We start from the raw sequence: 15,342 nt of genomic DNA on the forward strand, positions 1-15,342 counted from the left end.
GAGCTGTAAATTTATTTGCAACGGTAAATATTATGCTACAGTAATGCAACGTAATTTTTTTTTTTCAAATATTAGTCTATAGATAGGAGTAACAATATTGTAAAAAAATATACCCACAAAATTTCTATAATCTCTTTCTCTCATATATAATTTATGTAAAAAAGAATATACCCACAAATGGATGATTATTCTCAAGATCCATATAATCAATATTATCCTTATTTAGAAAATTTTCAAAATTTAGAAAATCAAACATCCCAAAATCCAACCCAAAATAATCAAAATGCCCAAAACATACCGATTCTCCCAATTTTCCGATCCTACTATGATCCAAATCAAGCGATTCCCCCCGACGCTCCAATGTATTACCATCCATCCTATTATTACCAGCCTAGGCCAAGTAATCGTCCAACTACGCCTATGTACTACTCTCGTCCTCCTTTCCCTCATAATCATATGTGGTTCATGAAAGTTCAAGAAGAGAGAGTATTGGAGCTTATACCATGCACCAAGACTCTCTAATTTCAGGAGCGACTATCGATATTGATGAAGAAGAAGAGGTTGTAGAGGTTTAGAAGAACACTGGTGGCGGAGGAAGAGGCAATAATGGTAGAGGTAGAGGGAGAAACAGAGGAAGAGGGGTTGGAGGAACAAAATTCAAGTGGAGCCACGAACAAGATCAAGATTTATGTAAAAGCTGGTTGACAATTTCAAATGATTCTGTTGTAGGAACTGATCAGTCGTGTATGTAATCCCCCACAATTTTAAAGAATTTTCATAAATATATTAAAGTATTTATGTAGTTATATTTAAATCCAAATGAGTTTGGAAAATGATTTGACTTTTAAAAAGGGTTGACTACTTTAAAAGTCAACTAAAAATATTTTTCATAGCTTAATAAAATTTGTAATGTTTTAATTAAGCATGTTTTAATAAGAGTTTTAATTATTAAAATCGTATTTGAAAAGGAAGCTTAATGGAATCGAAAGCCCAAAAGTGATAAGAAGGGAAAGGGTTATTTGATGACTAAAGTCCTAATGAGCCCATCTTATTAGTCATCAAAGTTTCATTTATTAAAATCTCTTTTCCTAAGCCCAAAAGGAAAAGCCTCTATTTAAATATCCTAAAAACCCAAATTTTACCCTATACACTCTATTTCTCTCCCCTCTTTCCACGTGATCTCTCTCTCACTCGGCGCTCTTTCTCTCTCTTCTTCTTTGTGTGCGGCGTTCTTCGTTTCTTCTCAAAAAAATTGTTTCTTCTTCTTCAAGTAACGTTTCTTGTTGAACAAGAAACGTCACAAACCTTTTCAAGAACCAAGTTATTGCTGCCGCCGGTCCCTTTTTGCTGCCACTGCTGTCCGGCGCCCTTCCTTCTCCATTGTTGTGGTTGTTATTCTTTTCTTCCTCTCTAAGATTCTATTAAAGTAATAGTTTTTATATTATTTTATTATTAATTAGCATATTTATGATTTAAATTATTGTTTTATATGCCTAAAAATATTTCGGCTATCATATGTATTAGTATAATAAATTCCAGATTTTATATGTTAAGATTATTTCAGTTTTTATTATGAAATAATTTATAGTTTTTAGGGTACTTAATCACTAGAAACTATATTTATAAAGTATAAATCATGAGATTTGGTTAGTACATAATTTTATATGTATTAAATATATTTTCAGAAGATTTATAAAATTTGATAAGTGCTGTAATTTTAGAAAATACGTATTTTAAGGGTTTTAAATGATTTTTAATCACTAGAATAGTTGTACTATACTAGGGATTAAAAATAACGAAAGTTTGATACGTAAAAACGATTTTAAAACACGTTTAAGGGGGTTTTGATATTTTAAAGTTGCTGTAAATTTTTAGTACGAGATATTTATTTCATTATTTTAATTTTCAGGCGGAGATTTCGTAGTAGGAGACTTTTAGAGCGTAAAAGTGGCCTACATATTTGTTTATACAAGGTACGTACATTGTCTAGCTACGTGCTATATGATTTAGAAGCATGATCTAAGAATGTTTTATTTTATTAGTATCATGTATAGGACTCTATTTGTTCATATATATGATTTACTGGAATTGTTTTACATGTTATTTGTCTGTGTGCTACATGTAAACTAGAAGTATTTATGATTTTAAATGTTTGTATGGAAGTTTGATGCAAGCAGAATAAGTCAAGTTCATTTATTAATTCGTGAGTGAATTAATGTAAGTGATTGAATCATGTTTTACATGGATTCTTGAGTATTATTATTATCTTATAAGAACCGTGGATCTTATTTGGTAAGTACAAGTTATACCTATATAAAGGTAAAGTTCATTGTTGGCTAGGTTCAACAAGTAAGTTGGTAAAGTATAAAAAGAAGTTAAAGGAGTCTTGATTGATAAGTTGTGAACACTTGTTAATCCAAAGATTAAAAGGAATTTTGTTATGATTGTGTGACTATTAGTTATGTGTTATTTGCTTGGTTGGTGTCAACACAAGCAATAAAATATATTCAACGTAAAGTGAAACGAGAATAGGTTATAGACTTTAGACTGGTGCACGTCTAGAGTTGGACACTAAGGGTTGGAGTACATGGTGGTAGCCCATGGCTTTTCTAGGATTGGATTGATCACCATTCCTCATTAGTTTAAAGGTTCCTCTATGTCGCAGGTCATTTTGGAATATGTGTAGCTCCCGTATTTCCTATTTTCAGGTTGAGACAACTCGTCCAATAACTATTCCATTTAAAGAAAGAAATAAAGTTTAGAGTCTAGTTGAGTAATAGTTGTCTGCAGATTATTATATGTTTTATTATTATTTATCCCTGCAAGTTATATTTTTGTAGTATCATGTTTAGGGTTATGTATGTCTGATATGTAGTACTCAGCTTTGCTGATTACGTGCTTGTTGTGTTTGTGATCATGACTTTGCCTATTGATCCTGTGGTGATCCTTCGGGGGAGCAGAGTTGAAACGGCTTTGACATTACAGGTTCGAAGATGCATCTCATTGGGAATCTGGAATGGAGAGACTATTTTATTACTAGTAGCATTTAACTTGTTTTCGTAGGAACTTATGTTTCAGACAATAGTTTTAAGTTGGTGTGTTTTAGTTTCTGACATTGTTTTTGGTTTCATAAGTTTTAATAAAGTTGTTTTAAGAAGTTGTTTTCCGCTGCAAAATTCTGAGTAAGCCGAAACGTTATCACACGGGCGATAATGTCTGGGTAATTCTCTAAGGTTTATTATAAAAGTATTTTCTAGAAAGAGAGAATTATCTGGGTGTTACAAATTGGTATTGGGAGCTTTAGGTTAGTTTAAGACTTATAGGCGCCTAACTAACTAACTAGCTTATTAAGTGACTTTAGCTTATTAAGTAACCTAGCTTATTAGTTATTTGAAGGAAACCTTAGTATTGCTCCTACGTTTTCATTTCGAAAAGTTGAACATGAATATTTGTTTGGCAGGAAATTTTTTTCTTTTTGTATACACCGAAATTTTTTTTCGGAAATTGTTGGTTCGAATTTTTTTTTTTATTCGAAATTATTTCTAGAAACTTAAGTAATGTTATTTATAAAAGTGTCTGCATAATTTTTCATGCCTTTAAGGTTTATAGTATTGCATTGTGAGAATGGGTAGTATAAGAAGGGCATATAGGATAGAAATATTATATTCTTGCATCAGAAAGTTAGTTCAGCATCATTATTATTTTTCTTCCCTGCAAATCTGCATATTATCATTTCTTTCTGTAATGATGCATTATTATTATACTTCCCTGCTATTGATGCATGAATATTTTTTTTTCTTCCATGCTAACTGTTTATAATTCTTGCCTGCAAAGTGTATATTTACATGCCTTTGTTTTTGTTTACCTCTTGTTATTTGTGGGAACACGTTAGAAAGAGTGCTAAACCTTCTGGTTTATTGTGTTGTAGCTCTACGAATATGACTGCTAATCTAGGCAATTATTTTAACCCCATCGTTCTGACTGACGATGAAGCCGACGACTTTAGTGCACCAATTGACCATAGAGAGTATGAAGACATGCATTGGACAATGCGTTGTATTTTGAGGAAAGAATTTGCTAGGGATGATGAAGTCATCATAGAAATGGATTGTGCTAGAGGTACTACTAGGGAGGATATTTATGATGCATGTTTCAGGTATGAAACTGAACCTGAAGAGGACGAAGACACCATACCTATTAGAAGGTCTAAGATTCAGAGAAAGTTCATCGATTACTATGAGGATGAAGAAGAGGATGAAGCTAGTGATGAAACCTTCATACCTGAGCAATATAAGGAAGACAAGGATAAGGATGGCAATGTAGTGCCATAGGTTACATATATACTTATATACTTTCTTTTTATCTCTATTATATAAGGGAAGGGGGAGCAATGGTGTCCTCTTTTGAAATGCCTATTTTGCCCCCTTCCCTTTCTAAATTACAAAAGGAATGTCAAAATCAAAAATCAACACTCAAAGAAAACTACCGAAAATTAATTTACAACACTCACTTAAAAGAAGAAACTTTACAAATCACCCATACAATTGAGAAAATCACGCAAATCACTCAAATAATCAGAAAACTTTATTAAAACTTAAAATTAACATACAAACTAAAACTAGCTAATAACCTAGAACGTCAATACATACAAAAACATTTACAAAAATTTACTTACAAATCACTATTCTCAAGAACCATTCACAATTAATGGTGGGTCATGATAAAAAATAGAGGTGTATTTGTGGTGAGAATCAGAATTTAGAAGTTAGACAAGGAATTTTTTTATTTTTTATTTTTTTATAGTGTTTCCTATATATAATGAAACTTTTACATATATTTAATTTGTACCTATTTTTTTCTATCATATAATAGCGATTAATTATCAAGGTAAAAAGATTTATGTAAAATATCATTCAAGAATTAAAGTACAACATATCTCTATTATATAAGGGAAGGGGGAAGTTATGGTGTCCCCGAATGAAGAGACTATGTTACTCCCTTTCCATTCTAAATTACAAAGTCACTTACAAATCAAAGGGGGCTTCAAACAAAAATATCAAAAATATAATTATAACAATCACTCACAAGTCAACTAAAATCATAAAATTGCATAATTTACGTTATGCAAATCACTAAAATGAGGAAACTTTATAAAACTTATAAATTCACTTACAAACTACAACATATGAAAAAATTGACTTGAAATCAAAGTGCCTACTTTCTTTACAATTTATGAAGTATTGTACTTAATTCAAAAATCAACTAAAAAATTATAATATTAGAAATCATAAATAAATTCAATAAAATTTCTATTTTGTTCATAGAATTAACTTTGAAAAGTAAAAAAAAAAAAAAAAAAAAAACAAACAAAAAAAATGGTGAAAGACTTAAGTGACAGAAACTAAACCAATCAAATTTTGCAACTAAAAACAATTATACTTTGTATGTCTAATGTTCAAATTTTGACTCTTATGCCGAAGAAAATCGAGTTTCTGTTTTGAAAAAAAATTTAAGCACGCATCGCGTGCAAAAAATTCTAGTATCTATTACTAAAGGTGAATCAAGTAACAAATTCACCTAACGACTAATGCCATATATGAATAATATGAAAATTAAGGAGAAATATCAACAGTTGTAAGAGATACAAAGATACATAAAATGTTCCCAAATCCCAAGTAACTAACATTGTGTGAGGATCAAGGACCTAATGATTGTAAGACCCTCCTTCCATCCCTATAACAGGGGTTCGATCCTCATCCTTGACAAATAAATTATCCTTACCCTAAAACTGAAGAAATGAAAAAGGATCTAACATTGTGTAATGTGTATTATAGTGACTAAGAATCACTATACTAAGAGATAGGAGTAATAAAAGTTCCGACCATCTTTTGACCTACTACATATGTGACATAAGACCTTCAAAAGAATTGAAGCCCTATGTGCTTTGCCCAGAATTGAAGCCTACTTGTAATTACTCGGTTCCGAGGCCCGAGGGCTTCAGAAAAGTTGAGAGCCAAAAGAACCCTGAACTGACTGCTAGTTCTGCTGCTGACTTAGTTACTTGTTAAATGTCAATATAGCAAGAGTTCACTACAGCAACCAAGTCATATGTGGGTGCAAGTTTGATGTTAAAAGCTGCTACTGTTTAACCTGCATTAGCATTACAACATAGTGTCATAGTTACAATTAGCTTAAGAAATGTGTAAATCTTAATAAGATTAAATCCCTCAAAAACTAGGATATTGCGATACATGAGATCGTTAGTTGAATTCCCACAGAAAAAGTTGGAAAAAGTGTATAATTCCCAGCTATCAGCAATAATATTTGACAAAATAAAGACATGTATTGGAAGTTTTTTTAAATTTTTGTCATAGCTTATTTGTAATATTTAGGCACTTCACCTTAGAGATGAACAGGGAAACCTGTTCAGCGGAAAGAGGGGAAGAACTAGGCAAGGCAAACTGGTTATTAATCTCATACCAGTTCAAGCTGTTTTATAGCTTCAATGGCAGTTGAAGCTGCAAGCTCCGCTCGTTCAGATATAGTGTCAAAGTCTCCTTGAGCAATTGCTTCTTTAGGAAAAATGGCATCTGACAATACTACTGCCGATGCTCCTCGAGTGATGAATTCTGCTACTAGACCTTCAACATGTTTGGGAAAATAACAATCAAACACAATGGCAAGAAGATAAGAAAACTACGAGCAACAAGACGTCACATAATTTTCTAAAACACACCCGCCCAATTCCACTACCAACTTTTCTACTTCATCCTTTTTTAAAAACACCAAATAATAGTAACTTATCTAGGATCTCGGGAGAAAATCCCAACACAGCATATGAACATTAGCATTTGTTGTCAAATAAGCAATGAGCAATGAGCACGAACTGTGACAGCCAGACAGGAAGCATAATGTCATAGGACCATCCCAACCAAAAGCTTAAGATGATGGTTGGAGTCCCAAGATTGGTGTTATATGTTATCACAAAACTATCATGTTCTAATTCAAGTTTTAGTTTCAAATGCTGCATAAAAAGAGCATCTTCTTATCTCTGCAGAACATTAAAGCAGCAATAAGATAATATAGCTTAATTTTAGCTGGTTACCCAATTTAATTCCTTGAGAAGCAACCATTGGGATGTGATGAAAAGGCTTCTTAAGTGCTGACATATACTCAACACCACCTAGTGCAGAGACGGGATAAACCTAATCACGTCAAGAACACAGCATAGGTTATGTGACTGTCCGGCCTCAATCATTATTAATGAATATATTAAGAATGACAGGGATACCACATTTTCAAATTTGAAGAAGAAATCTGATAAATCCCACCTTTACAAGCTTTGCACCAGCATGATAAGCAGACAATATCTGCAAATAAAAAAGAAAAGAATCATATTTGAAGTGTGCGTGTTAGGAATTAGGAAGAACTGTTAGGGAACAAATGGAGACAGGAAAAGAGGAATGAAACATTACTTCTGTTGGAGTCATGACACCAGGTATGTATAACACTTCATGATCTTGGACGTCAGCAAGTACATCCTGAAGATAGAGGTCAGCTGATTTTACCTCAAGAAATAATTCCTATTAACCCTTTTTTGTAGAAAAAAAGATGAAAACAAATTTATACAATCATGTATCGACTTCAACTTTTACAGGCTACGAGTCTACTGCAGACCAAAAAGGTAAATAAGTCACGAACAGGTTAAAGTACAAAAACAAAAAGGTAAATAAGTTACAAACAGATTGAAGTACAATGTACATAAAGTGATGATCTCTTACTGGCAAAAGATTAAGGTTGATCAAAGAAACAAGAAAGTACAGACCACAGTAGCTTCATGAAATGTCTTCTAGCTAGAAAAAAAGCACTAAGATTTTCCAAGGAATACCTTGATCATTGCAGGACTCATGAGGAACTTAGCACCAACCTTCATTGCAATTCTAGCATCTTGAGTATTTAGAACGGTTCCTACCTAAAACACAGACTAATTACAATTATTACACAGCTTACCTGTCATAAGTCTATCATTAAGAAGATAATTATCTTGCATATAAAGAGTCCCCAAAAGTCTATTAGAATTCACTTTGTTAATCAGTATTTCCTGAAACGCAACCCAAAGAGAACATTGACATTTCGATTAGAAACATGACATGCACATGGTAAAAGTTAATATAAGTCGAGTCAATCAATGTCTAATGCTTACATGTCAATTTATAAAGGCTTCTCGATTGCATCATACAGAAACATCCTAAAAGAAATTGATGAAGGAGGCTGAAAGAAACGAAACAAGTTATCAAGGAAAGATAATCTTACTCCTAAAGTCATAGTCGGATTTTCCAGCACAAGCTGGTGCAAAACCTACAATATAGAGGCAAGAGCAATGAGAATGAAGGCAATTGGCAAGCAAAACTAAAGACTGCCAGAAGCAATTCAACAGAACAACCTCAAACACACCTGGAGTGGACATCACAACCTCCAACTACAACATCAGGAAAAGAAACGTGTCAGAAAAGCAAGAAGTTACTGAGGACAAAAGTCATAGTGTAGTTCAGTAAAGGGAGATGAGAGTCCGAAGCATTTGGAATAGTCTAGTTATCAGGCTCAAATAAAGTAAGCATTAGCAGAAAAGCAAAATAAGTAGTCAGACAGTCTTTCAGTTTATACAGGAAATCACCCACTTCTTGCTCCGTGAGAGAAACTTTTATAGGAAGGCATTCTGTGCAAAATTGAAGAATGCATTTGATGCATTAAGAAACCACAAGTGATAAACAGGAGGAAATGCTGAAAGCAAATTTCCAGAAAATCACATGGGAAACTGTTTTCTTTATAATTCCCCCTCAAGCATGTAAGAGGATTAGATAGGAACTCAAGACATATGTAAACCAAGGACAGCAAGCAAAGTATGTTCATGCATGTAGTAAGCCGTTAAAATAATTTCTGAACATAATGACATACCTATGTCCATTAGGAAAAAAAAAGTCACTTAGCAATATAATTTAACTTCTAAGCCAAAAGCAAAAGCACTCACAACTTTGATGCCACCACGTAGTGCAGCTCGTGCAGCCCCAAGCGCTAGCTCTGCACTAATATATTGAATAAGTATAAGCCTCCATTTTATGCTAGAGGGATTTATCAAATATCAGCTCAGTCTAAAGAAGGGCCTTCACAATTGAAGAGCAAATATTTTATAAGTGAACTTCTTAAACTCTACTTAGTGTTACTTAATTAGTGATGAAAAAATGGGTAAATTTACTACCTAATGTTGTTAAATGAGCCCAAAAGTATACGACTTGAATGTAACTATCCCCCCTTTCGGCCTTTTCAGATCACAGTATATGGATTTAGCGAATTAGTGAACACTGACTCTTGTACATCCAAAGAAAGACAAAATGGGACAAGATACTTGGTATCCAATCGTTCTCATTGCATTATCTCATACTAATGTTTCATTTGGGGGAAGCGAAAAATGAAGAAAATAACACATTTTCCCTATTGATCATGCCTAAGGTACGATCAAAGACGCAAAGAAAAGTGTGCACACATCAGAAATCTTTCAAGACTTGAACTCCCTAAACTAATGCCTTTGCCAAGAAACTCAGCTGTCTTCACCATTCCTCGTCAAAAAGCTACTTAAATTTGATAATGACCGTGAACAATAACCAATCTACATTTATGCAATTTGAAGCTTCGCCATTATCCATACAAGATATACCACCAATTAGCTAAGGGCTAGGCTGCATATTATGAAATAGTTTTTAGTTTTCTATCATAGATGAGAAGGGAACATTTAAGGGAAAGAATGGAGCAGAAAGAGGTATAAGTTGATTGGTTCTGGAGCACAATGATTTCAGCCAACTCTTCTAAACAAGAATGCAAATCCCTTAAGACTAGTATTCCTAATTCAAATATATGCATATGTTTTTAAGAAAAATGGCGCCTAATATACTAGTCTTTAAACTTGACAAGTAATTACAGCAGTGATATCTATAAGAAAAAATTATAGCACAAATATGATTAGACAATATGGAATGAGAAAATATACTTAGTAAAGTGGTCAAATCATATAGAATGGAGGGTATTAAAAGTCACCTTACACTCAAGTCCCAAAGGGTGCAAATGCAAGTGCAACTATTTTGGATGTGATGCTTCACAATTTTGGCAGAGTGCTGATTGTGGTTGGTTATAAGTTTATAATTAACACAATTTATTTTATATATACAAACGTTTGTCAAAAAATTAATTCGTCATAAAATTACTTCTGTGATTTCTTCCAAGAACTGGTGGAGTTCTTTGAACACAACAATTGGACTGTCTGCTCTGCTCAGTATATTACATATTCAATATTGAAATTCTTACGGCCAGTTGGTAGGCGAGAATAAATAATGGTAGTAGAGACGATGCATGACAATGTATACACGTCACATTACATTTCTATTATTCTAGTAGAATTGTCCAATGTATACATAAGTCGTGTCGATTAACAAAAGTAAAATTAGCTTGCAACAAAATTTGAACCCGTAACCTCTTGCTATTATACATGACACAACTAGCCTTCATATGCACGCGATGCGTGCGTTAATTTCAAAATTTGTTATTCTATTAGATACTTCATTCGTACTTTATTTATGATTAAACTTAAATGTAAAAAATTCAACAGTTAGATGAATTTAGATATATTAATTCGCTAATGTAAAAAAATAAAAAGATTGTGAGTTATTGTTAACATTAATTTTTTGTGAATGAATATTGAACAGAAAAAACAAAAATAATGAGTTGGTTTAACTGAATTAAAGAGTATCAAAGGTAGTGAATGTTTAGACTTTTCATGTGCACGTTATGTATGCCATCTTTTTTTTATAAGGTATAAATATTTTGTCCATTTAATTTTTGATTGAAGTATTTGATGCATATACTATTTTAAACTTGTTTTAAATGGCAAGTTGGAATGAGAATTTTTAAATGATTTGCTTTTGTAATTTTTTTCATTCTATTAATTAGATCATTAAGGGTATTTTAGTCAATTCAAAAGAGGACACCACACCTCCTCCCTTGGCTTATATAATAGAGATTACTATCTCAATCAACTTTTAATTATGATTTAAGTGTCCACATTATTATATTTGTACCTTTCAAATGTTGAGTTTTCCAATATATTTTAGTGGGAATGCAAAAAAGATGCATATAAGTTCGGAAACATAATATCAACCCGGATCAACGCCCAAACCCAAATACTAGTTTATTCTATTAATTTGTGAGACCATGCTGCTTTTATTCACAAATTTTCATACCACCCATACTTTAAAGTGGTAATAAACAGTAACGAACATGTACGTAGACAAAGATAATAGTGGGGGCCAGTGGATGGACGACCATAACCACGAACATATGAAATGGAGATAGAATTTAATTCTACAATTTCCAGAATTAGAGTTTACAAACACAATAATTCCCAGGAAACTACTTATAATAATAAGCACTAGCCTTCTTTGCACGCGATGCGTGCATGAATTATTTTAGCGATTATTATAGATGGCAAAATAATAAAAGAGTGAAAAAAGCATTATAAGAAGTACCTAGGAGCACGAAGGCAAGCTATGACACCAGAGGTATGGATGTCAGAAAGGGTTTTAATAAGTGGAGAAGAGAGAGAATTGCATGAAGATGAAGCTTTGATTTGAGATGAAGATTTTTTTGGTGAAAGAGATGAAGATTTTGATGGATGTGATTGTGAACTCCCAAACTTGGGATTGGGAGGACAAAAACATAGCCCAATACTGCCTGCTGCCATCATATCCACTCTACTTTTGGAACTCATATCTTCTACTACCGTTATGTACTTTATTAAATAAATTGGTTGAAAAGAGAGAGTATGTAGATTGGTTATTGTTCACGGTACTTAGAGCAATTTCAATGGTTAGCTAAAACAATACTTGGTTAAAGATGCCACATTATTTTCCTTAGCTAACTCTATCTTTAGCCAACCTCCCTTTAGTGGTTTAGCTAAATTATTTTGTTGCTTAGGTAGGTCCCACAATCACTTTTTCCTTTTATTTAATATATAAAATATCATTTATTGAGAAGCTATTTGTTGGGTGGGACCCAACATTTTGGCTAAGCCAATTTGCTCTATAAAGCCAATTTGCTTAGCAAAGCAAAACTCCATTTTGTGCTCCAATGGTTAAGCAACTTGCTAAGTATTTTGCAAAATTGCTAGCAAGTCCTTTTTTTGCACCATTGGAGTTGCTCTTAAACCGTTATGTACTTTATAATAATAAGAGAGAGTATGTACTTATTAAATGCTTAGAAGATTTTTTTTAATAAAAAATATTTAAAATATAAGATCTTCTAAAAATTCGAAAAAAGTTAAAAAGAAAGAATAATTAAGATTTAGGAATGAATTTTGAATATTTTAAAATTTTAACATAAAAATATCATAAAAGAACAAGTGTGTATTCTTTCTGTTTTGTAATACTTTTCTCACTTTTCCGTTTATAATAGTATATTATAGAGTTCTTCCAATTTCTAATTTATTTTATATTTGATAAGTATATAATAATTTAATATTTGCATATAACTCACAAGTTATCCGTAATATGACGCTTTCTCTCCTTCCAAAAAGTAATCCTCCAATCCATTACCAATACTTTGTAAGAGCATCTACAATGGGTGGGTTGGTCTTAATTGGTCTTTGAGTTTTTTTTTTCTCTCTCCTTTCCTCCTTCTTACCCCTCACAAATCACATCCCACTAAAACTCCAACCAACTCATCTTTTTTTTGTCACAATGGTTTGGTTGGTCTTACTTGATTTTTCTATTTCTCTCTCCTACTTTTACCAAACTCCACCACTTACAATGTTTATTTTTTGATATGAAATAGATGATTTAAATTAATAAAAGCTAATTAGATTACGTTAAATTAATTACGAGCTAATTAGCTTACGTTAAATTAATTACGATAAATTAAATTATGTTACAAGCTAATTAGCTAATTAGCTTACGTTAAATTAAATTAGCGTTAACTTGAGATTATAGTAAATATGTGTTAATTAGCTTACTTTAAATTAAATTACGTTAACTTGGCATTATAAATTAAAAAAAACGAACATATTACATAAGATAGATAATTTAAAAAACACAAATACATGAAATTTGATACATAAACATAGATAATTTAAAACACAAATACATTCTAGAAGAGGAGTAGGTAGGAGAGAGTAATTAGAAAAAAATATATTAGGAAGAGGTGTGGTAAAATATAGTGTAATTTGGGCTCAATTTATAGATAAAATTTTTTTATAGTCGTTATTGTAATTTTTTTTATTTTAACCTGGTTTTTTTTTTATTAACGTTACAAAATTTGTAATGTTAAAAAATTACCGCTGAAAAGAGGGAGGAAGAAATAAATTGGTTTGCTGCTCAAACCACGCTTACGTGGCAGCAACTGATTTGTTGGCAGCAAACCAGCTGCTGTGGACCTAAATCCCTGCTGCTACTTTCCGTGTGGCGCCACCTCCAACATTTCCTTTCTGAAACTAAAGCGTGGCATCATCTCACGCATCATCATCTCCAGCATTTCCTTTTTTTAAAAAAAAAAATTGGGCCCAGTTTTTTTGTCACTTGTCATTTTCTCCCTCATCCCAAGCACGCCATCCGAGGTGTTGTTGGTTTGGAATTCTAGGCCAACCAGCTCCAAGGACCAAGTTCCCCAACGGTAAAACCAATTAAATCTAGTTTTACTATTTGCTAAACCAATTAAGACTCACTCATTGAATATGCTCTAATAGTCATTGGCCATTGCTTTGTGCATGCACTGTAAATGGAAATAACATTATGAAATAGAAGGAATATATGACTAAAAAAGTTAAGTATGCTCTACATCATATTCTTGAGTGTATAATGTAAATGTTGAATGAATTCTATTCATGCCTAAAAACATTCTCATTTTCTCTTGCATTTCAAATTGGTACATGGAAGCATGAGCCATGAAGTTAATTAGTCTTTTACTCTTTTCATTGTATTTACTATTTATCAATGTATTGACATGTTCTTTCCATTATTCAACTTGTATTTAAGCTTAATGAACTTTTCTCGATCATTTGCATGTTCTTTTCACACTACTAATGTTATTATTTAGAGCATATAGAGAACCTACAGAAAACAACATAATATGACTTACATTATGATTTCGAGCATAGGATTTATACGTTGTCTTTTTTATATAAGACACGATACCAACAAATATACCCGTTTTTCAATTTCAAAATGCATCAATTTTAAATAAGTAATTATTTTTCATAAACTCGACACAAAATTGTTGAAAGAACTAAACGTATCAAATCTAAATAGAAATATTCAAGCCAAATTGCAAATGAATAAATCAAAATGCAGAACAAAAATTCTATGACTGCCCCTTTTTTTTTTTACAACGGGAAAAATTTTCATTAAGTAAAAAACGGAAATACAGCATAATGCTAATACAACCAAACAGAAACAAAGAAACTAAACTGAGTGTTACTCGCTCTTCCATAACAATTACAATAACAGAAATAACATAAACTTGGATAAAACTGCTCGATCTGGAGGTCGATGTTGTTAGATAATTGTAATGAAGTTCTTCTGCTGGTGGATGACGAACACCAGAAACCTGATGAAAGGCATGTGAGGAGTGAACTGATTTCACAATCGGGGCAACAAAGTAACCACGAGATTAGGAACTCGCAACAGGACCAATCCCAGTGACCTGTTGTTTCAAGGGATTCTTGGATCAGGAGTCCCGTAAGAGTCACATTCCCGTGTATATTTCAAGCTGAATGGGTATTTCAAGCTTCTCCTTTGAGGAAAAGCTCCAATGAGTTGACGCACTCTAAACCCAATTAACAAATTGGGGAGTCGCCTTCAAATATCGTTTTGTCAAGGCAATGATTGATAAAATCATTACCAAGCGAGATTGAAATCGAACCATAGTTAGATTCAAACAACCATCCGATTTTCAAAATCAGAGAAAGCAAACCCCAACCATAAAACCTCTTGCCATTCAAACCCTAACCAATCAAATAAACTAGACCTAACATCAATTAACAAAAGTATCAAGCAAATTGAGTAGACAACTAACAAAGTCATACTAACACACCCAAGAATTAAACAACGAAACGAGAGATGCACTTCCAACAAAGCACTAGGGGAAGAGGAAGAGACATATAAACACAAGGGAAAGGGAAGGATAGACTCAACACTAACCGGGGAAGGGGAAGGGGAAGCCCAAACCTATAGCTACGTGACACTAACCAGGGAGGGGGAGGGGAAGCCCAAACTAAGAATGACGAACCACTAAACATGGGGAGGT

The 15,342-nt window shown here is 32.7% G+C and overlaps 1 protein-coding gene across 2 annotated transcripts; it reads right to left on the bottom strand.

Moving 5' to 3' along the window:
• Positions 1 to 5,595: 5,595 nt before the first annotated feature.
• LOC104887195 (uncharacterized) lies at positions 5,596 to 11,826 on the bottom strand. 2 transcript variants are annotated; one of them, XR_007270909.2, is made up of 10 exons: positions 11,574 to 11,826; positions 9,029 to 9,083; positions 8,444 to 8,479; positions 8,314 to 8,358; positions 7,889 to 7,972; positions 7,476 to 7,541; positions 7,332 to 7,370; positions 7,106 to 7,205; positions 6,402 to 6,641; positions 5,596 to 6,150 (listed from the first exon to the last, which is right to left on the bottom strand). XR_007270909.2 is itself a non-coding variant. In XM_010671792.4 (10 exons), the coding sequence occupies exons 1-10, from the start codon at positions 11,813 to 11,815 to the stop codon at positions 6,139 to 6,141; spliced, it is 840 nt and encodes a 279-aa protein (XP_010670094.3). In that variant the 5' UTR covers positions 11,816 to 11,823; the 3' UTR covers positions 5,596 to 6,138. The 2 variants fall into 2 exon arrangements, 1 of the variants encoding a protein (XP_010670094.3); XM_010671792.4 differs by having other exon boundaries at positions 6,481 to 6,641; positions 11,574 to 11,823.
• Between the last annotated feature and the right edge of the window lie 3,516 nt (positions 11,827 to 15,342).

This window comes from Beta vulgaris, chromosome 2 (assembly GCF_026745355.1).
Source record: "Beta vulgaris subsp. vulgaris cultivar EL10 chromosome 2, EL10.2, whole genome shotgun sequence".
NCBI lineage: Eukaryota > Viridiplantae > Streptophyta > Magnoliopsida > Caryophyllales > Amaranthaceae > Beta > Beta vulgaris.